Raw genomic sequence first — 20352 nt, 5'->3', positions numbered from 1 at the left:
GATAAAGCCATGGCGAAGACGTCAAATGCACCACTATCAAGCTATCCTTATGGCTCATTCACACCGACGTTTGAGGAATGGTCTGCCCTCCAGCAATCCGGTCAACCTCCGCAGCTATCATTTCCTCCATTTCCACAAGCTGCGTTGGTTAACAATCTTAGCTCCTATGCCGATGCAGCTCATGAGACGTTTGCTTTCAGTTCACACCAATCTTCCGAAGGCTATCTTAATCACTATAGTGAAAAAGCTGCGAGTGTCTCCAGCCAATTCGTGCACCCTCCCTCTTCACCTTCTTTTGAGAACGTTCGTGGACAAGTCACGGGGTCTGATTTCATCCGACCTAAATCTCATCTGACAGACAGGAGCGACAAGCCGAACCTGGAACATACCGTGAGCACAACGCGCGTCTCGATCTCCGATATCGTGGAGAAGTCTACAGGGGAATGTCATGCATCCGCGCAGACAAACCCGTTGAAACGAAAGGCTGCTGACTTTGAAGCCGACATGGCGGTCTCGAACACCAGCAGCCTCGACAATCATACGGCTGTGTTGGAAGATAGTTCTTTTCCAGATGCTCAGCCACGACCAGTCATACAGGGTCCAGCCCTTTCCGAATCTCAGCTGACGGAGATCCCGGCTCAGACTGAGCCTAAACCCGCTCATCCTACGGATATCGATGCTAAACAAGCGGATCAGCGACGAAAGCGTGTGAAGACTGCGAGAGAGCGTGGTGGTAACTTCATGCGGTACGCTGCCACTGCTGTCATGGGCGCAGTTGTTGGTAGCATTGCCACCGTTGCTACTCTGGCATCTCTCCCTCCTGATTTCTTTGATTAGATTACTTGCACAATATTGGGTTTCCTGCCTTGGATGATGGATTGATTTTCGCATCAGAGTACCAATTGCTGCTGATGCCACCACTAGAATCGATGCTATCTCCATCCTTCAGCAAGTTTAATTTACGTGATGCTATGGTGTCGACTTGGGACTGATCCATGACCTGGAACCGCTTGGAGTTCTGTACATGTGACCTTGTTTCCCCTCTCCATTCATCTCCTTGCTGAATGTCTCCCTTTATTCTTGCCACCAAAGATATCTGTGCAATGATACCTCTGCGTTTTAGGGTTATATGGCGTTGGAAGGCTTTTCTACTACGATATTAATTTCTAGGTGAGGGTCAGGAGGAGGGTTGTCAGTCAGCTCAAATTCTCGCTGCAATGTACGGTCTAATCCTCATGGAGCCATCCGATCTGAATCTTTCCCCCTCCATCATTTTATTCCGGGTTTTCTACTCCGTCTTTCCCGATATGAACCCACTTGTATCCCTCTTGTTCTACCTTCTCTTGGTCCGTTGCTTTCTTTATGTATTCTTAGCGGGTTTAAAACGAGCTCTGTACTAGGCATACGGATTTGCTATAATGACACGGATCCATGAGAAATCGAGCATGTGTGGCTGTAGTGATTCTGATCTATAGTAGTTTTCATCTGCGCGGAAAGATATCCACAGGAGATCTGTGATCGTAATCTGCGATCGCAACGCGTAAGGCAATCACTCGGGTCCCGTGAGACACCGACCGCTGGCTCCTTCCTCTGGATCACGCGCACGTTCAAGCTATTGCCCTCTCCCGACAAGCCTGAAAGACCCTCGATCAGTCAATCAATTTATCCACGGCGTGTCACCCTTGTTCGGACATTGGGTTCTGAGCGTGCGCTTTTCCAGCACTGGCATCTAATAAGGTTCGTTCTAGTATCAGTCCAATCTCAAATAATTACTAACCTGTGAGGGCTCAGCGCTTCTAGCAAGCCCAACCTCACCCAAGGCGTCCATCACCGCCATGCCAAAAAATGCGCACAAAGCGTGTAGCGGTCTCGTTTCGCAGGCCAGCCGTGTCCGTGTCGAGAATTGATCATCGGGCAATAAGTGTTAATTGATGACAGGCATCTCTAGTCACAGACCCAACCTTTGCTCCAGCTCGAGATGTGGTAATTGGCCACTAGAGGCCGCCGACCGCCAGCAACACAACGTGCGAATCACTGCAGGAAGGGCTATTTGTCCCGACGAGCCGCCTGGCATCGGGACATTGGGAATCAAGACATCACTAGCAGGTACTGTATATACATAATTGATCCTGTGAACGTCCTAGCAAGCACTAACGTTGCAAGATGTGATGTGTAGTCCTTTCGTGTCCCGGGTCGAAATTTGCTAGCCCGTGGCTCAACATTCCATTCTGAACCAGATCCTTCTGATGCCGTCTGCAGCTATTACTTTGCTGCCATCATCCTTCGGCTGCCTCGCGGGAGTGAGTTGCAACGTGCTACAGTATTCGAAACTTCCAGCCTTGGAGGTATTCTTCACTTCTCGGATACAATCACGAGCAAAATTGAAAATTCATGGCTACCCGAATACGACCAGCACAGAGGGAATACCTCCCGGTACCGATTCGCCGGCTTTTCGGATACCTGCAGCGACCCAGTTATGCACATTGCAACGCTGCATCTTGTGACACGAAGACCAGGTGGTGGATATGTCTGTAATCCGCTCGAATCCGTCCCTCGTGCATATTCGTCTCGTCTTTTGCCCTTCCTCTTTCCAGAGGGGACGGGCGAGTTGCCTGACGACGCGTTTTTTTACCGAGTAAGTACATACACCGGTTGCCTTATCTACGCATGTCATTCTAAACTCTATTTTCTCATCAGTTCCATACATGACGTCCGTGAATTGACACAACATGCATATCCACGACCGGTTTACGCCCCTCGATAGTGTCGTTCGCGTGTGAAGATACCTAATGGTCTTGGTTTGGGATCGCAAAGTTGCCTTTGCGTCCCATCAACTGCGGGTTAAATCTTCATAAGGAAATCCCGCTACATTGGGCATTATCGCTCCTTCCTGGTTTTTCCTATAGACCTCAAAGCTTAGTGTCATCACTGTCGATGGGACTCCCAATAAGTTATTCTCCACTGTTAGCGAAGAATTTGGGGGTTGATTTAACGCACAATCCAGGTCACTCACATGCATCCAAGCCCTCTGATCTATTTCTGTACAGGCGCTTTGTCAGCATCCCACCCTCGTCTTGTTGGACTACAGGATCCTTCAGTACCGAGAACGGCATAAACTCTGGCTCATTTCACGCCTGATATATCTGCTGTGTCAGCCCGAGAGCTTGGTCCAGAGACTGCTGAAGTCAGCTGATTCCTGTCATGAACAGTGAATTGAGCGGTGAGATATGTGATCATGATGTGTTCGGGCTGTATGATGGTTGTGCGACAGACCCGACATCTCAAAATAACTCATTTTTAGTGGTTGTCATCCATTCAGAACCCCCAGAGGGTAGAATTGAGGCGCCTCCATTGATCAGGTCGCTCCTGGGACCATAGTCACCTCATGACTCGTGCAGCTATCAGCTATCGTCTCAGTGCAATTGTTTCCTCATTCGATGAAAACCTTCGCGAACCTTCTTTAATTATCCGACGTTGTTCACGGGAGGTTGCAGGGATCCTTCTGTATCGCTCTTATGCTTTGCCTTGAAGCATAGACCGTTTTATTTACTACTTTCGTCCGTTTACCACGAATTGATGCAATGGGTAATTGCAGCAGCCGATCCCAGGCACCTTGTTCCAGCCACATGGACCCGGAAATAAGGCTGACCTACAGTCCACGGCCTCACCGCCTACTAGACATCTTGCGCGGACTTGGCCGAATCAAAATCCAAAGGGAGTCGGGGATCGAGGCCAATGGATTTGTCTCGGACATGTCCTGCTGATCAATTGTGCGCAGGTTTGTGTATGCACAAGGCACAAGGTATTGGTCGAAGCATGGCTTAACCGAGATCTCTCAGGTTGAAGCTGTTGAAATCACGATCTTGGCGCAGGATAAATCACTTGCATCTGGGATCTGTAACACAGCAGCGTTTCGAAGACGTCATGTCTCCAGCTCGCACACGATATAATTAGGGCTGAAGTTGGGTGCTGTTGCACTGCAAGCCAGGTCCAGCACGCAAGTATAAATACAGCGTGGAGCCATCCAGATGAGGAGGAATAAGGCGGATGGAAAAATCTCCGACTGGATCCATATCCATCATAGATCTTCGTGCTTGACTGAACTCATTGTCCAGAGCAATCGTCAAGAACTTTTGCCTCTTCTACCAGTACTTTATACCATTACTCCATTGCTGCGTTTCTTTACCTAGCCCTACCGTTATCATGTCTTCTGGGCCCTCTCAAGACGTGGACCACCAATGCATTGGTGGACGACGTGTTTTGAACTGTCAAATGTGTGCTGGTCATCCTCCAAGGTGAGTTCGGTGCTGCCGGTACCTATAACTTTTCATCATGATACATGTTTCACTGTTCTCTTCGGGTCAGTAGACCCCACTGGAACTTAGTTGCATGCACGTATTTGTGTATTGGGATCGTCTAAACTTTTCTGCTGTACAGAATGAATATCTGTCGCCATTGCAAGGGTGCCGGTTTCCGTACCCTGCCTTGCAACTACTGCTATCCCGCCACAACCACGGCGCGTGATCCATATGCGTCATCGTCATCGTCCTCATCCATGAATAATACGCCCGGCTCCTCTGTGCGCTCTTCCCCGGGACCTTCGGGGGAAGCCGGAGGACAGTAGTCTTACAGGAGGATGACAAGTCATCCAGTTCGGCTGTGCTATCACTATTCTGTCGATTTTATTTCCCCAAAGAGATACTTACCTAGATTGCCTAGGTAAGATTGCGCGCGATGAGCAAAGGGTCTTACAAGAAGGAGTAAGGACGGAGTACGGAGTACTATGTAAGGCGTTCGTTCGTTGGGTCGGTCGTTATATGACTATATAGAGGTTTTACGAGGACACACATATCCGTTCGTTTGTTATATATTAGTTAGTTAGGGCTTACTTACTTACTTAACATTGACTCCAAGTCCTGCGTTGCAGCCTCATCTCATCTCATCCATACACATCTCATACTAGGTATATCTATCTATCTATCAAGAAAGATATCCACCCATCTACCAGGTATATATATATAATCCAGATAAATCGTAGTCTTATCTATCCCGTACTCTTAGTCTTTATCTACTTAAATCGTCCACACTGCAGTCTGTAGTCTTCTGCTCTACCTCATATCCTCATATCTCTCTCTTTTTAAACATCAACATGGCATAGCATAACATAACATAGTAGCAAACCCGACGGTTATGCTATTCGTTTCTGTTACTCTTGATAGTAAAATGGGATGGAATGAAATGAACATGAAATAAAGAGAAAAAGACAAAGGGGTCTATTATCTTGACTACTGAGTAGGTAGATGTAGCAGATAAGATAACCTTACAGTTAAATACTATAATAAAAAAAAAGGAAGAAGGAAGATAGAGAGAGGGCTTCGGAACCCTTTTGTTTTCTTTTATTGCGGAAGTATCAGCTCTCCTTGCCTAATCGAGCCAGTGCATCGGTCAGGAACTCCGACGCATTCATCAACTCCGTGCTGCCGTATACCACCCGTCGTCGAGGGCTGCCCGCCGAGGAGGCCCCGCCTCCACTGCTCCCGCCGGCTCCGCTGGTGCCGCCGCCGCCTGACTGCCCGCTGGTCCGTCGCACCCAGTCCTGCAGGTTGCCGTACTCTTCCATGCTGCCTCCGCCCACGGTGAAAACGATCGCCTCGTTGAAGGCCTGCCGGCGCTGTCCGAAGGTCGCGCCCGTTCCTGGTCCGGCGCTGCCGGGCCCGCCGGGCATCTGCGACCCGCCCTGGGCATACCGAGAGGCGGACGTCGGGGGCATGGCGCCGCGCGCGTTGGCGCTCCGAGGGTCGAAGTAGAGATAGTTCTCCGTCTTGGCGATCGCCGAGCTGGATGCCGAGGACGGGTCCATGATCGATTCCGTGATCTTCGTCAGCGTCAGGTCCTTGTTCGCCGGGAGGAAATTCTTCACGCCCGAGATGAGCGAGTCGAAGTTGGCCCCCAGCGCGCCTGACGTGATCCGGTCCGTCAGTCGGTTGGAGAGAGACGAGAATCCCCGGAAGAGGTCTGAGGATTGCTGCTGGGGCGCCCCGCTCGCCGCGCTGGTCATCATTGTCATCTGCGTGATCTCGCGGACGCGCTTGACGTACGCGATCGAGCTGACATCCTTGTTGCCGGCTTGCGTCAGGGCTTCTTCGAACTTTGCCAGATCGGCCCGTGACAACTCCGTCTCCGTCGTCAGGAACCAGATGATGAACAGTCGCAGCTTGTCTGTCGGGTCCGTGCCCTTGTTCGGGTCGTTGATCAGCTCCAGGATCTGCGTTTTGGACTGTTTGCCAATGTTCTCTTCCAGCTGGAAGAAGTTGTCGAGCTGACGGTCCTTGATGCCCTTGAGAAGAGCGGTAGCAATGTTCATATGCATGTCGAGAATGGCCTTGCGCTCACGCAGCTCTGGCAGGAGCGTGATGGCGGCCTTCAGGTGCTGTGCAGAAGCACTGGCATCGTTTTGAAGGTCTTCAATTGATGACGCGCCCGTCTTCTTGGTGATCTCGTTCGCGTCCTCCTTATACCGCGTTAGTTCCGCGTCAATATCTTCCGCCACTTGGGGGAAGGGGACGCCAGCATTGCGCTTCCAGAAAAAGTCGTTCGAGTTCAGATCGTACGACTTCTTCGTCATTCCCTTGGCGGGGTTCGTTTCATCCACCGGCGTCTCGACAGTGATGCGATTTAGACGCATTTTGAGAACGTCCTGGACGAGAGACTGGTATGTCCACGAGTGGGAAAGCATAGGGACGAGATCGACATTCCGATCAACAATGATCATGACAGGCCGTGACGCAGGCACCCCAGGAGTTGGGCGCTTGTTGCCTGAGAAAAGGTTGTCTTTAGAATTCAGTATATGATCCCGCAATTTGCGGTCCAGTTTCGTCGCAATTAGCTCTGCTGCCCCTCCTTTGGGACATCTGATGATTGGGATGGCTCCTACAATTCTGTGATCAGTTGCCAGCCCTCTCAAAAAAAGAGAGAAAAAGGAACCAGGACCATACCCATTGTGACGCTCACACTGAACAGCCCACTAACAATCTTATCCACGATATCATCCAGATCCTCATCGCTCGTCTGAGCGCTGTTGATCTTGTAGTAGCAGTCATTGCCGAGCCCCAAGCTGAATAAATCTGGTTCGGCAACGATGAAGTTCAAGTACTGGTCATAGACCTGGGCGATATGCTCTGCCGTACCCGTCGCTGCGATTTGCGAGGCAAAGTCTTCCAGAAGTGGACGCGGTACCGAGGACAGGAAATTCACGTATGCGGGGGAGTAGAGCCCTCGAGAAAGGTCGGACGTGATGAGTTGGATATTGGCAGGGGTCGGCTCAACAAGGTAGACGACTGGGACATCGGGGATGGGATACCGTGGAGAGTTGATGTTTCTAGCATCTCGAGGTTAGCCAGGAACGTCGGAGTGAACAAAAGCATCTTCCACGTCAACAAGGTCGCATACAGATGAATCGTAACTCCCCACGCGCGAAGGTCGTTAACTCGCAGCACGCTGCTGATAACATCGCGGCCCATGTTATCAAAGACCAACACCTTCCATATGGGGTCGCCATCCTCGTTCAAGATGGGGGTGGAGTGGGAAATGAGGCCGTTCGCAGTCCCATCGTGGTGGGAGTCGCCAGCGGGCTGGATATCATGATTCAGGTTGAGAATCTTCTGAATAGAAGCTATCGCAATTCTGGTCAGCACTCGACGAAGATTCCCAGGAAATGGAAGCAGCCTGTGGTGCACAACCTACCGACTTGACGGTCCCGCAGCGACATGGCATGGGACGCCATGGCGAACGGCAGGTCCAAAATCCGCTCAGGAGATCAATGCGACTGTTGCGCAGGAAGAGAGGCTCATGACACTGCAGACTCAACGATCCAGGTCAAGAACAGGCCCGTCCCTCCCCCATACAGCAAGATGGCCATCCACGCCGTCGGGGCATCATCATCCATCCACTTGGCAGCATCCGCCCCGACAAGCTCTGGCCAATGGCGGGCTCTGCTGACATAAGCCGCCAAACACAGCAAACAACCCGTGGCTGGGACGTCATGTGCCAACGCTAGGCCCAAACGGGCGCAGTGACACAACAGCAGAACCTTCCTCCAGGCAGCCGCTCCTTCCTTCCTTCTCTCTGTCTCTCCGCGACCGTCAACCCCCAGCCTTCACTACCCTCCGTAAAGCGAATGATTATGCTGCCAGCAGGCAGCGAGACTGTGGCTCTTCGTACTAGAGCCCTTTCCCTACTCCTATAAGGCAAGTTAGAGAACGCTCAGCCGCCGGAGAGCGGCGGAACATGAGAGGTTTCTTCAGCAGTTCTACGGTTTCTTACTCCTGGAAAGCGGGCAGGTCCGTGGTGGTGGAAAAGACAGACAAGTGGGAAAACACGGAGAGAGAGGAGGCGTTGAAGGAAGATCGGATTCCACTGGGTTTTTTTTACTGCTGCTTACTGTACTTGCCGGTGTATTTGAGATTTTTTTTTTGAAGCTCTTGCATCAACAGTGTCCCCGGTTCTTCTCTAAAGGGCGACAAGCACACCTGGAGAGCGCTCGGAACCTGGACGCGACCCGCTCGAAGGGAAGGGGCACAGAGGCCTGCGCACCCAAATTTTCGTTCTCGGCGCCTAAGGCACACGCAGCTCTTAGCCAGCGCTGGCCAGTGAAAGAAAACCTCTTGCCGCTTTTGTGCGGGTTCTCTTGTACAGTGCTGTGACTTGGGTGCAGGATTTACCGGACTCATTCGCTGGCAGGCCACGCGCAGCCTTCAGTGGCCGGTTGCCGGCTGACTATTGCCACGATCGACGCGGTCGGTGGATGCCGGCGAATAAGCTCCACCCGCGTTCCGGCAACTGGCTTGCTTGCGGTCTTAAAGCGGCACCGGCTGTTCCTGAACTCGGCATCCACACGTGCTCCCCGTGGCACGTGACTCTGTCCGTTCTATATACATCTGGTCGATCGACAGCAGCATCCAGCCATGGAGCAGTCAGCACCGCAGAGTAATGTGCCGGATGTGCGCCGTTCCTCAGTAGCACAAGGCTCTCTGGCCCCTGAATACTGGAACCACATCGACCCTTTGTACTCGTCGGGGCCGGACCCCCTGCAGTTGTTGCAGCAGCAGCCACAGCAGCAACCGCTGGGTATCAACTGGGACCATCCAATTTTCACACAGCAGCATCAACAACAACAGCAACCCCAGCAACAGCAGCAAAACCATCTCCAACCTCAGCAGGAGCATAATCAGGCCATTTTCTCTACAGCTCCCCAGTCATGGCACCAAAATTCGGCCTTGGCGCAGCCTACGATGTCGCCTGGGCCGCAGAACTACGCTATTCCACAGCAGCGCCAGTATCAGATACCTCACTATCCCCAGGGACAGGTGACTTACAATTCTCCGTCTCTAAGTCCCTCGAATAATTTGTCCTACCACTCTCCCTATTCTCTTCCGAATCATTACTATCAGACGTCTCATGCTCCTTCTGTTCCGGAAACATACACCCGGCCACCACTTCAAAACATTGCTCCACGTCCTTCACCCAACCAGCCGGTCCCCATTCGTCCTAATAATGTCCAACGACCGCTCAATCATCAATATATCTTGCCAGCAGAGTACCAGGACAGCATTTCTGTAAGCCAATCCATGAAAGTAATGGTATGGGAGACCATGCTAACACCTATCAGCAGAACTCTGTCAATTTCCCAAACAACTACTTGGACTCCAATTCGAATGTTTCGTATCAACAAACCATCAATCCCCAATTCCTAACGTCACCTCCTGCGTCCACGCAGTCTCAGGTCGAGCCCCAGAATGAGTTTCTATTTTACAACCCGGCAGCGTCGACTTACGAACGCCCAGATAGTTCAAAGTAAGTTTCACAGAAGAATTTAATTCTCTTCCATGATTGCTAATTCGCCTGCATTAGGAACTATCAAGGCTATCATGAGAACCTGGAGGCTTTACCACAAGTTGACCAGTTTACATCGCAGCCGCTTACCTCACAGCAAACTGAGCAGATTCAACCTGCTTCAGTACCAGACACGGCTCCGCAAGTAGTTGTACCTGTCTCCGCAGCTCCCGGCCCGGAAGGTGAGTCTCAACGCCATCCTCTCAAACTGCTTTTTCGGGATAGGTTTAACAGTACACGCAGCTCCAGAGGCTCCCGAAGCCGCCAAACCGGAGAAGGCGACTACGCCTCGGAAAAAGAAAGCTAGTCCGACAAAGCCGGCACAACCAAAGCCCAAAAAGACCGCGAATAAAGCCGCTTCGAAGAAAGCCGACGCCAAATCAGCTTCCTCAGACTCGGATAGTGACAGTTCGGATGACTCAGAGTCCGACATTGAAGTTCAAGAAGAGCCTTCTCCTCTTCCACCTACGCGTCCCGATAACCCTGAAGGAGCCGCTGAATACGACGCTCTGAAAGCTGTATGGGCACCCCGTAACAGGCGACCAAATGTTGAAAAAATTAAGAGCGCTCTGGTAGCGTTCAAAGATGTTGTCAAATCCGTAAGGGATGAGTGGAAGACGCAGAGTCAGGCCATGAAAGAAGCAGAAAACAAGTCCGAAAACGATAAAGCCGCGGAACTGAAAAAGAAGGTCGTCTTGCAACGGCACGTCATGGATGTGGTCGTGCGCACCACTCTAGAGAAGGGCCACCCGGTCATCGTTGAAAAGTATGTCCTTTTCCTGTTTGATTCCCTCACCTTTTTAGCAGATCATCGTCGTCGCCGTCGTCATGGCTGTAGAAGTCTGAAGCGAATTGAGAACTACTACCATGTAACCCTCCTGGCGTGGATAACCAGCGCATTTAAGGAATTATTCACTACCCGTAAAGGCACGTTATCTTCTATCACACCGATGGCTTATACAAGTCAAGTATATATCCTAGGTGTTGGAGGATTGCGGACCTTCGCAGGTAAACATGTGCGGTTAGCTGGCGTGGACAGACACTGGTTGGTATCCGCCAGGAGCTTTCTGGCGTCACCAATTCAGACTTCGTTGCGCTGTATGACTTAATACAAGCCACGTTCGAGGCGAATGATGAATCTGCTAAGACCCGGGTCCACGTATGGACCTCTTTGATCAAGATACTAACTCATTCTGAGCAGACTAGGAGAACACCCAATAGCAGTCTCCGCCCTGTATTCATTTCTTCTCGATCGACATCAGGCATCCGATTACGACGGGGTGTTGACCGTCAATATCCTCAAGGTAAATAAAAAAAACTATTAACGTAACTTTGCGTAACAAGAGTTGAGCTAATCGTAGCAAAATCATAGTTACTCGCAAAATTTACCACCATGGATGAGGACGTACTTCAGAAGACCAATGTCATGAAGCTTCTACCCAGAATCATCAAAAAGGGAAGTCAGCCCGTGAAAGACCTTGCCCAGAAAATTGTCGACAACGCAGCTGCATCGACCAAGAGGAAGCAGGAGGGTTCTAAGGCAGCATCTGCCAAAGATGAGCAGCCTAGCAAAAATTCGGCTTCTGAATCTACAAATGATACGTCCGGATCGGACTCTGTGGCCGGAACAAAACGTCCGCGCGAAGGTGAAAGCAATGGCTTTCCTGCGACAAAACGGACTGTGACTACATCAACGGTCAAAAACGGTCCTTCTGCAGCGAAACCTGGCAACGGCAACACGGCCGCTACCAAGCGTCCTGAAGGATCTGCGGAGGCTAAGCCAACATCGTCTACAACTGCTCCTGCATCGGCCCGCCCCAAAGCCAGCATCGTTGCTCCGAAGCCGACGAGTCTCTTTAACAGTCTCGCCTCTGCATCCAAAAAGCCTGGCACTTCAAACGCAGCACGAGCTGCTGCTGCCGCCGCTGCAAAGGAGAAGGCAACGTATGTTATCAAGTTCCCCAGTCTTTTCTCTGTCCTTACTGACAATTACAGTGCGGCTGCCGAGAAAAAGGATACTCCCCAACCACCGCCACCACCTAAGCCTACCTTGTCCTTTGGGGATATTCTCGCAGGTCTTAGCAAGTCAGAAGAATCCTCATCTGCGAAACCAGCTGAGAACAAGCCTCCAGAGACAGAAGAGGAGCGTCAAAAGCGGCTTCGCAAGGAAGCAAGACGCAAGTTGAGAGTCAGCTGGAAGCCTGATGATTGTCTTACTGAAGTCCGTCTGTTTACGCACGATCCTGAAGAGGAGATCGGTCCAAACGATGGCCTGAAACGCGGTGTCGGGGATATTAAAGGAGAAGGCCGTGTGCTCAAGATGCAAAAGAACCTTGACGTGGAGGATGAGGAAGAAGAAATGGTTAATGAGCAGGAGTTGCGCAAATATGAAGTGCCTTCTGGTATGTCTCCCGGTCTTTTATATATTCTTTGATTATTTCTGACTTTTCCCAGAAATCGACTTCGACGATTTCCCGTACGAGGATCGAATAAGAAACTTTGTCAAGCGTGGAGGCACTCTGCAGCCGGATAGTCCCGAGAAGGAGGCACAAGAACGTCGTGAGGCGACTACATTGATGGTATTCTATACATCGCCCGGAGACATTCCTCCGTCTCCTAAAGAGCCACCACCTCCTGCTGAAGATGAGCCTGTGACCGAAGAAGTCGCATTCGGTCAGCCAGGCGACCACGTCAAGGTAAGTTGGCGATATTGTTGCTTTTAAACGAGTGTTCTATACACTAACCAATCTGTTTAGGCTCGTGAGGCCCGATACTTCGCGATGATGAATCCTCAGTCAACATCCTCTCCTCAAACGACGGCACCTCCGCAGGCGGCGATGCCGAGCGGCCAACTTGATATCCTCGAACTTCTTAAACGTCTCCAGAAGACACCTCAGCAGCAGCCTACTCCGCCCCCACAGCCCGTTAAACAAGCCTCCATGTCGGATCTTGAAAGAACCGTTAATATGTTCCTGCAACAGCGAAAGCAGCAACAACAACAGCTGCAACAGCAGGGACAACAGGCAGCTTTCCAGATGCCACAAGTTTCAACTCCAGCGTCCCAATCTACTGATTTTCAGAACATATTTTCAATCCTCAACGCACAGAAGCAGATGCAGCAACCAGCAGTCTTTCCGCAAATCCCACAGTCGCAGCCCATTGTCCCCCCCAATCTCGCGGCAATTATATCGCAACTCAGCGGTAACAGTCAACAGGTTTCCCAGCCTCAGCCGCAGTCTCAGCCGCAGGCACAGGCGCAGGCACAGGCGCAGGCACAGGCGCAGGCACAGGCGCAACCTCAAAACCAGGTGTATGAGGATCCGGAACGCAGGCGACTGCGCGAGATGGGAGGGCGTGATGGTACTCCTGACGACAGACAGAGCAAGCGACCAAAGATGTATGTGGACCCAAAGGCGAAAAAACATGTAAGTTGCCACCGCAGTATTTCATAAGATGGCGACAAGACTAACGTTTCTGCAGCCCAAAGCTGGCTCGGTGCCCTGTCGGTATTGGCGTGAAGGCAAATGTCTGAAGGGTGAAGACTGCACTTTCCGTCACGATCCCCTCGATTGATAGACTCTGCGCGGAGATTGTATCGCCTTGCCTCTTTCTTGTGATACCCAAATGTTGTTCCTTTTTCGATTTTACGGTGTTTCGATTATTCACATATTTTCGAATCGTCATTCTACACAGTTTCATTGCGGTTAGCGGTCATAGTCATGCATGCAATCGTGCATGTCTATTTGGAGGGAGGGTAGATGGTCCTTCGTCTGTAATGCAATGGCGTTGAATCGGGGCATGTTTACACCAACTGGGATTGCATAGCATGGGGGCGATTTGTTGTCCTAGAGTTTTCGTCTGTCGGTGCATTATTGCTGGTGTCAAGCATGGCGTTTCATTTTTGTCGTTACGTTGTGCTTGTCTATGTCTATATCTGGTTTTCTGATTGGGGGGTTAACCTTATGACTATATGTTGTTGTTTGTTTTCTGCATTTTCATTTGCATGTGTTTGTTCTTTTGTTCTTCCACTCATGCAGCGTCCGGAGAACTTGATTACTTTGTCTGGTCAGGTGTACAATATTTCACAGAGGTACAGATTAATGCATTATGATACTGCATAACATTGAAACTCAAGGTTTTTCGCGATTTTAATAAGTATGCGTATGTAGTTTGCCAGCGAGGTCGAATGGGAAATTGCCTTATGTAATCGCCAGTCCTCCAACATTATTATTACTTCGTAACATCCTCAACGACGTAACAAGCTTGCTACAATTAGGAAAATTAACCTATACAAGGTTCCAGCCAGGCTCAGTCACTTATCATTTTTTCCCCACTCAGTCAACCAACCAGCTGGCTAGGCTAGCTGTAGGAAAGCGACAAAAATGTCGCCAAGTCAGCAATGCTGCTCATCATCAACGTTTGACCATCTGATCATCGTCTGCTGCCACGCCATCTACCTCGGTGGACCTACCCATGGATTTGACGAAAATGAGTGGTACGTAAGTTCCGTACACAATGTCACAGACTCTTTTTTTTTTTTTAATAAATAAAAAAGAAAAGCAAGAAAGAGTTCGCATGGGGGATTGACAAGACGGAATATTGTATATTTATATATACATGCACAACTTGACTCACACAACACACGTATTTATTTTATGTATTTCTACAGGCTCATCGAACCATTCCAGAAGGGCGAAACGCCGACATTTATTGAGCATGTGAAGGCTGGGATTCGGGAGTTATTGTCGTCGATTGGTGTTCTTTCTTCATCTTCATCATCAGCAAATGTTGCTGATGCAGGTAAATGTAATGCACTGTTGGTTTTCTCAGGGTGAGTTTTCATTTTTTTTATCCTGTCATGTCCACTTGTTTGATATGTCGTTAATCGAACGCTGGCTTTTGTTGTTGTCGATTGGATATTTTACTGATGATCGACTGAATATATATCAGAGGTCCAACGAAAAAGGATAGGACGGACTTGAGCGAGGGGGAGTCTTACCTTGTAAGTATACCCATACACCCATAAGTATACTTTTTTGTTTTTTAATAGTAGGTATGTATTGTATGTACATATATGCTAAGATCCGGAACTTCTAGAACCTCGCGCGAGAAAATGGATTTTTCCTCTCTTCTCTGTCTCCATCTGCCGATGACGAGAAGAAGAAGAAGAAGAAGGAAATGATAGACAAACTCAACGACCTCACTCTCGCCGAAACCCACGCAACAGACTCCTACCAGAACGTGATCTTCTCCCTGCTCCGATTCCGGCTCGTTACGGGCGTCTACCCGCGCCGCATCACTGTCGTGACGCACGAGTTCAAGCGTCGCCGGTTCCTGGAGTGTCATTTTCCTGCTATTGGGTTCACTAATCACGACAGGGTCGCTTTGATTGGCATCAACCCCCCCGAGGAAGTGACCCCGTCCGCGTCGCTGTTTGCCGGCGAGGAGAAGAGCGGCATCGGCCTCTGGAGGAAGGATCTCTACGGCGTCGGTCCCGAACTCATGTCCAAGAGGCGCAGACGGGGCTGGACGGAAGGCCTCGAGAAGAGCGTCTTTGTTAATGTTGGCTTGGAGCCTGTCGTCGAGAGGCTGGTTTGTTGGGATGGCTGGAGTTGTGATGATCAGTGGTTTTCCGGAGAGGGATGTGTTGCCGTGGAATAGGTAAATATTATATATTACGAGCGGAGCGAGTCGTTGAAGGCTTGTATTATATTATTTATTTATGCTTTTTTCGATTTTATAAATGTTGTTGATATCCTGTTCATGCGCTTGCTTCAATCCATCATATTGCATGACGAACATACCCGAAATGGACCTAATAGAATATTACATACTACTAACACATTATTAACCGTAGCCAAGTTCCATCCCATAACGCCCAGCGCTTTGAAATCGAGACAATAATTCCCGACAATCCCGACAATATTCCATCATCGTCAATCAATCAGCAAGCCTGTAGCTGACAAGCGTGTCCACCCGATGATTGTTCGTGCTGAAACTCCTCAGCTGCACCTTCTCGCCGTTCTTGATCTCCTTCGGGTCGCTGTCGCCCCATTCGACGGGCACCTCCGAATCAGCATCGGCATAGACGAGGACGTTGAAGGTGCAGTCCCCGTCGAGAACGGGAAGGAAGGTCACAGACGCCGTGATCTGTCGGAAGATTGCCTGGATCTCTTCCTGAATCTCTTTCTCTGTCTTTTCCTGCGTTGGCGCTGCATGGTCCACATCTCTGGGATTTCGCAAGTCCGTCAGCTATGCGACAATCGCGTCTGGTTTTCGCTTTGGACATACCCTGGACCGGCATTCTCTTTATCCACAGTCTTCCGCGAAGGTCCCTTCTGAGATGACTTTCCCAAAATTTGGACCTATATTCAGACCGGCAGATTAGCCCAGGAGCCCACGTCCATTGTGCCGTCTCAATCTCACGTTGAATTCCCATCTCTCCACATGCTCCCCCGTCTCCTTGCTCGTGATGACCACGACAAGCTTGGATATCTTCCCTCCAATCATCCACTTGTTGAGCTGCGACATGATCTTCTTAATGTAGGCTTTGACCTGGTCGTCGGCCGTGACTTGGATGGGTCAGTATAGATCGTTGGAATTATCGACAAGAGGCGCGGAACGAACCAAGCATGTTGAGTCCATATTTCTTCACACTAGCAGATATCGTCAGTAGGGTCCTTCTCTGGGGAGGGGGCTTTGCAACACTCACGCTGTGAAATCCTCCGGAGGGTAAACACCACGCTGGAAGCTGTACGGCAGGCAGTTAGTTGGCACGAGCCATTGCAAAACAATTGCTTCGACAACATACAGGATTGAGTTGATCGAATATTCAAACTGTTCTCCGTCAGCATGTAGCTAAGCATACAGTGAGTTTGGAGGCGTCCTTACGAATTCTGCCACCAGTTTGGCCGACCCTGCTCTCTTCCGTCAGTCCCCGCGCATCCGTCGAATCTCGAACCTAGACTGCTGGTTTTTACCTTTCAGGGATAATTTGTGCACTTTCGACTTGTCCTTTTCTGAAGACATCTTGATGAGATTGTTCTTGGTAAAATAACTGTGGTGCTGTCACAGCTGGAGTGAAGGGAGAGATTTGACGTTGTTGCGGATTGTTTACGGCGATAGTCGCCCCAGCAATTAATTGATCCAGATCTTCCGGCCCAGCAAGTTCTCCGCCGCAGAGCCGCAGCTCCTCCAAAATTTTAGTCGCCAACGCCACGACATCACACGACGCCTGTGGTGCATTGATTGCTCTTCAATGCCGATATCCCGATGCGAGGATGTCTGCGAGCGCTTCGATGGCTGAGCACATCGACCAGGCGCCCGACCTGCGGGCTGCTCCAACCTCCGTTTTCTTCGTCTGAGAGGATCCGATCCTTCACCACCTCTGTCGCGCGGCACGCGCAAAGTCCCAAGGTGGTATCAGAACTCGAGCAACGGATTGCGGCCATTCCGATCGAGCGGTTTCGCAATTTCTGCATCGTCGCCCACGTCGACCATGGCAAGAGCACGCTGTCCGACCGGCTGCTCGAACTCACCGGCGTCATCCAGCCGGGCGAAAACCAGCAGGTCCTCGACAAGCTGGACGTGGAGCGGGAGCGCGGAATTACCGTCAAGGCTCAGACATGCACCATGTTATACAACCACAATGGCGAGGACTATCTCCTCCATCTCGTCGACACGCCGGGCCACGTCGACTTCCGCCTAGAAGTATCCCGCAGTTACGCCAGTTGCGGAGGGGCACTGCTCCTGGTGGATGCGAGCCAGGGAGTGCAGGCGCAAACGGTTGCCAACTTCTACTTGGCCTTCGCCCAGGGCTTAGAACTCATCCCCGTCATCAACAAGGTGGATCTTCCCTCGGCAGAACCGGAGCGTGCCCTCGAGCAAATGAGAAACTCGTTTGAGATCGACACGGACAATGCGGTGATGGTGTCCGCCAAAACGGGACTGAATGTCGAGAAATTGCTTCCCACAGTTATCGAGAAGATACCAGCGTGAGTCACAAACCTGTATCCTGTTGATTTGATCCCACATGCTTATCGGTTGCTGTTAGACCCGTCGGCGACCAGACTAAACCCCTTCGCATGCTCCTCGTGGATTCGTGGTATTCCACCTACAAAGGTGTGATCCTTCTTGTCCGGATCTTCGATGGAGAGGTTCGCGCGGGAGATCAGGTGGTATCCTTTGCTACTGGTCTCAAATACTATGTGGGTGAAGTCGGGATCATGTACCCTGAACAGACACCTCAGACGGTCCTACGCGCCGGGCAAGTGGGCTATATCTACTTCAACCCGGGTATGAAACGAATCCAGGAGGCCAAGATTGGAGACACGTATACCAAGGCTGGCTGTGAAAGGATGGTGGAACCGCTTCCCGGGTTCGAAGAGCCAAAGGCGATGGTCTTTGTGGCGGCCTATCCGGTCGATACAAACCATTTCGAGCATCTCGAAGACAGCATCAACCAGCTCATACTGAATGATCGGAGTGTCACGGTGCAGAAGGAGTCGTCGGAGGCACTGGGCGCAGGTTTCCGACTGGGCTTCCTGGGCACTCTGCACTGCTCCGTGTTCGAGGATCGACTGCGGCAGGAGCACGGCGCGAGCATCATCATCACTCCGCCGACTGTCCCGGTCAAGATTATCTACAAGGATGGGAAAGAGAGCATCATCACCAACCCCGTCCACTTTCCGGACGAGGAGACCATCCGCAACAAGGTTGCTGAGATCCAGGAACCGTACGTGTTGGCCACGCTTACGTTTCCCGACGAGTACCTGGGCAAGGTGATCGAACTGTGTGAAGCAAACCGGGGCATCCAGAAGAGCCTGGAGTATTTCACCCCGACGCAGGTGATCCTGAAGTATGAACTGCCGCTGGGCCAGCTGGTCGAAGACTTCTTCGGCAAGCTGAAAGGATCGACGAAAGGCTACGCCAGTCTGGATTACGAGGACTCGGGCTGGAAGGCGAGCAACATTGTGAAGCTGCAGCTGCTGGTGAACAAGAAGCCGGTGGACGCGATCTCGCGGATGGTACACGCGAGCCAGGTGGAGCGACTGGGGCGGCAGTGGGTGACCAAGTTCAAGGAGCACGTCGAGCGGCAGATGTTCGAGATCATCATCCAGGCAGCGGTGGGCCGACGGGTGGTGGCGCGCGAGACGATCAAGCCGTACCGCAAGGACGTGCTGGCCAAGCTGCACGCCAGCGACATCACGCGGCGGAAGAAGCTCCTGGAGAAGCAGAAGGAAGGGCGGAAGCGACTGAATGCGATTGGGAATGTGATTATTGACCAGAAAGCGTACCAGGCGTTTCTGGCGAAGTAGACCCTTTCTTCTTCTTTTTTTGTCTTTGTACTATATATACCCATGTATACTCTTGTATTATTCTCGCATCAGATGGACGGCGTCATTGCAGGTACAGTACATTACATTAGATAGGAAGAAAGATCGAAAGATACCACATGGGAAATAAAAAATGTCTTATACGGATAGGGACTTGCAGACAGGTAAACTGGACTACTTCTATATAGAGGCTGCGAGCAGTGTCTCAGTCAAGGGGAAGAATATGATATGTCTTTTGTGTTGTTTTCTTTGTGACAGCGAATGGTTGATTATTGAGCAGCTTCGTTCAGCTCGCTGATAGTATTGAATGAAGATGCTACCTGCATATGGATATGGTGTACTGTACCTACGGTGAATAAATATACCCTCTGGATGCGTCATCTATTATTATTGCTGGTACAGTGCAACAGGACAACTGGATGTGGCGCAGTCAGTCCGTCCGGAAAGAAAAGAAAGCACATGCATATTGCAATCCCTCCGATGGGTATACAGTGCCTGACTCTCATTCGGTATTTGTCTCAACCGGTTGCGTTATTTTGGGATAGAGTCTGTCTTGAAATTCGCCGGGGCAAACCAGCCTGTACTGGAGACAAAGGACCCGCAGTGAATTCTTTTCCTGCATTGCATTGGAGGACCGGGCTGTCATGTCATGTGGCAGGCTGGCAGCTGGTCGAGACCCGTGACCGTTTCTGCCTGAACGGCATTGCGGCCTGGGGCATCCACGGCACGGACGCATACCATAATCATCATCGCCATCGTACTCCGTACCGAGTAAATTTGCATCCACGTCAACTCCGCCGAGACGCTAAGCCGTAGCGGGGCTCGGCCAGAACCAGATGGGAACAGGGCGCTTCTTGACGTGGCATCCGCCAGGGCACCCATGTAACCTGAAGCTGGTGGCCTGAATGCGGTGGTACAGAGCACCCGGCATGCCAGCGTACAGAGTAATACTGCGGACGCCTTGCAGCCGTGCTGCAGCCGTCCGAAACCCGCGGGTCTGGACTCTGCTATCGAGTTTGCAACGCGGCGATCGATGCAGATCGGGGAGGATTGCCGTGCTGGAGCGAGGCTGCGTATCGCTCGCGGCGGGTGCGTGGTGATAGCGCCTGCCGGTCACGGGGTTCGT

At 51.0% G+C, this 20352-nt stretch overlaps 7 protein-coding genes across 7 annotated transcripts; 5 read left to right on the top strand and 2 right to left on the bottom strand.

Moving 5' to 3' along the window:
• T310_1461 (FHA domain protein) lies at nucleotides 1–837 on the top strand (the record flags this gene model as incomplete). Its single annotated transcript, XM_013475718.1, has 1 exon — nucleotides 1–837. A coding segment is annotated over one exon (837 nt), but the record flags the coding sequence as incomplete, so codon positions are not given.
• A 3366-nt stretch (nucleotides 838–4203) lies between these two features.
• T310_1460 (uncharacterized protein) lies at nucleotides 4204–4764 on the top strand (the record flags this gene model as incomplete). Its single annotated transcript, XM_013475717.1, has 3 exons — nucleotides 4204–4295; nucleotides 4438–4579; nucleotides 4720–4764. 3 exons carry the CDS (start codon nucleotides 4204–4206, stop codon nucleotides 4762–4764), a joined length of 279 nt encoding a protein of 92 aa, XP_013331171.1.
• A 646-nt stretch (nucleotides 4765–5410) lies between these two features.
• T310_1459 (Golgi transport protein Sly1) lies at nucleotides 5411–7783 on the bottom strand (the record flags this gene model as incomplete). Its single annotated transcript, XM_013475716.1, has 4 exons — nucleotides 5411–6816; nucleotides 6996–7378; nucleotides 7450–7672; nucleotides 7744–7783. The coding sequence occupies 4 exons, from the start codon at nucleotides 7781–7783 to the stop codon at nucleotides 5411–5413; spliced, it is 2052 nt and encodes a 683-aa protein (XP_013331170.1).
• Nucleotides 7784–8963: 1180 nt separating this feature from the next.
• On the top strand, nucleotides 8964–13464 carry T310_1458 (C-x8-C-x5-C-x3-H type zinc finger protein; the record flags this gene model as incomplete). Its single annotated transcript, XM_013475715.1, has 10 exons — nucleotides 8964–9614; nucleotides 9671–9852; nucleotides 9910–10073; nucleotides 10117–10912; nucleotides 11093–11195; nucleotides 11264–11835; nucleotides 11887–12293; nucleotides 12346–12587; nucleotides 12648–13316; nucleotides 13372–13464. 10 exons carry the CDS (start codon nucleotides 8964–8966, stop codon nucleotides 13462–13464), a joined length of 3879 nt encoding a protein of 1292 aa, XP_013331169.1.
• Nucleotides 13465–14273: 809 nt separating this feature from the next.
• T310_1457 (uncharacterized protein) lies at nucleotides 14274–15552 on the top strand (the record flags this gene model as incomplete). The annotated part of the gene is made up of 5 exons (XM_013475714.1): nucleotides 14274–14386; nucleotides 14561–14722; nucleotides 14842–14893; nucleotides 14945–14953; nucleotides 14989–15552. 5 exons carry the CDS (start codon nucleotides 14274–14276, stop codon nucleotides 15550–15552), a joined length of 900 nt encoding a protein of 299 aa, XP_013331168.1.
• A 279-nt stretch (nucleotides 15553–15831) lies between these two features.
• T310_1456 (Mitotic spindle checkpoint protein (Mad2)) lies at nucleotides 15832–16525 on the bottom strand (the record flags this gene model as incomplete). Its single annotated transcript, XM_013475713.1, has 4 exons — nucleotides 15832–16120; nucleotides 16183–16238; nucleotides 16318–16463; nucleotides 16519–16525. The coding sequence occupies 4 exons, from the start codon at nucleotides 16523–16525 to the stop codon at nucleotides 15832–15834; spliced, it is 498 nt and encodes a 165-aa protein (XP_013331167.1).
• Nucleotides 16526–17163: 638 nt separating this feature from the next.
• Nucleotides 17164–19208, top strand: T310_1455 (Translation factor guf1, mitochondrial Precursor; the record flags this gene model as incomplete). Its single annotated transcript, XM_013475712.1, has 2 exons — nucleotides 17164–17885; nucleotides 17945–19208. 2 exons carry the CDS (start codon nucleotides 17164–17166, stop codon nucleotides 19206–19208), a joined length of 1986 nt encoding a protein of 661 aa, XP_013331166.1.
• Nucleotides 19209–20352: the final 1144 nt, after the last annotated feature.

The sequence above is a fragment of the Rasamsonia emersonii genome (assembly GCF_000968595.1).
Source record: "Rasamsonia emersonii CBS 393.64 chromosome Unknown ctg1118621759990, whole genome shotgun sequence".
Lineage (NCBI taxonomy): Eukaryota > Fungi > Ascomycota > Eurotiomycetes > Eurotiales > Trichocomaceae > Rasamsonia > Rasamsonia emersonii.
Note: the sequence above shows the minus strand (reverse complement) of the source record. Positions and strands in the feature narration are given on the sequence as shown.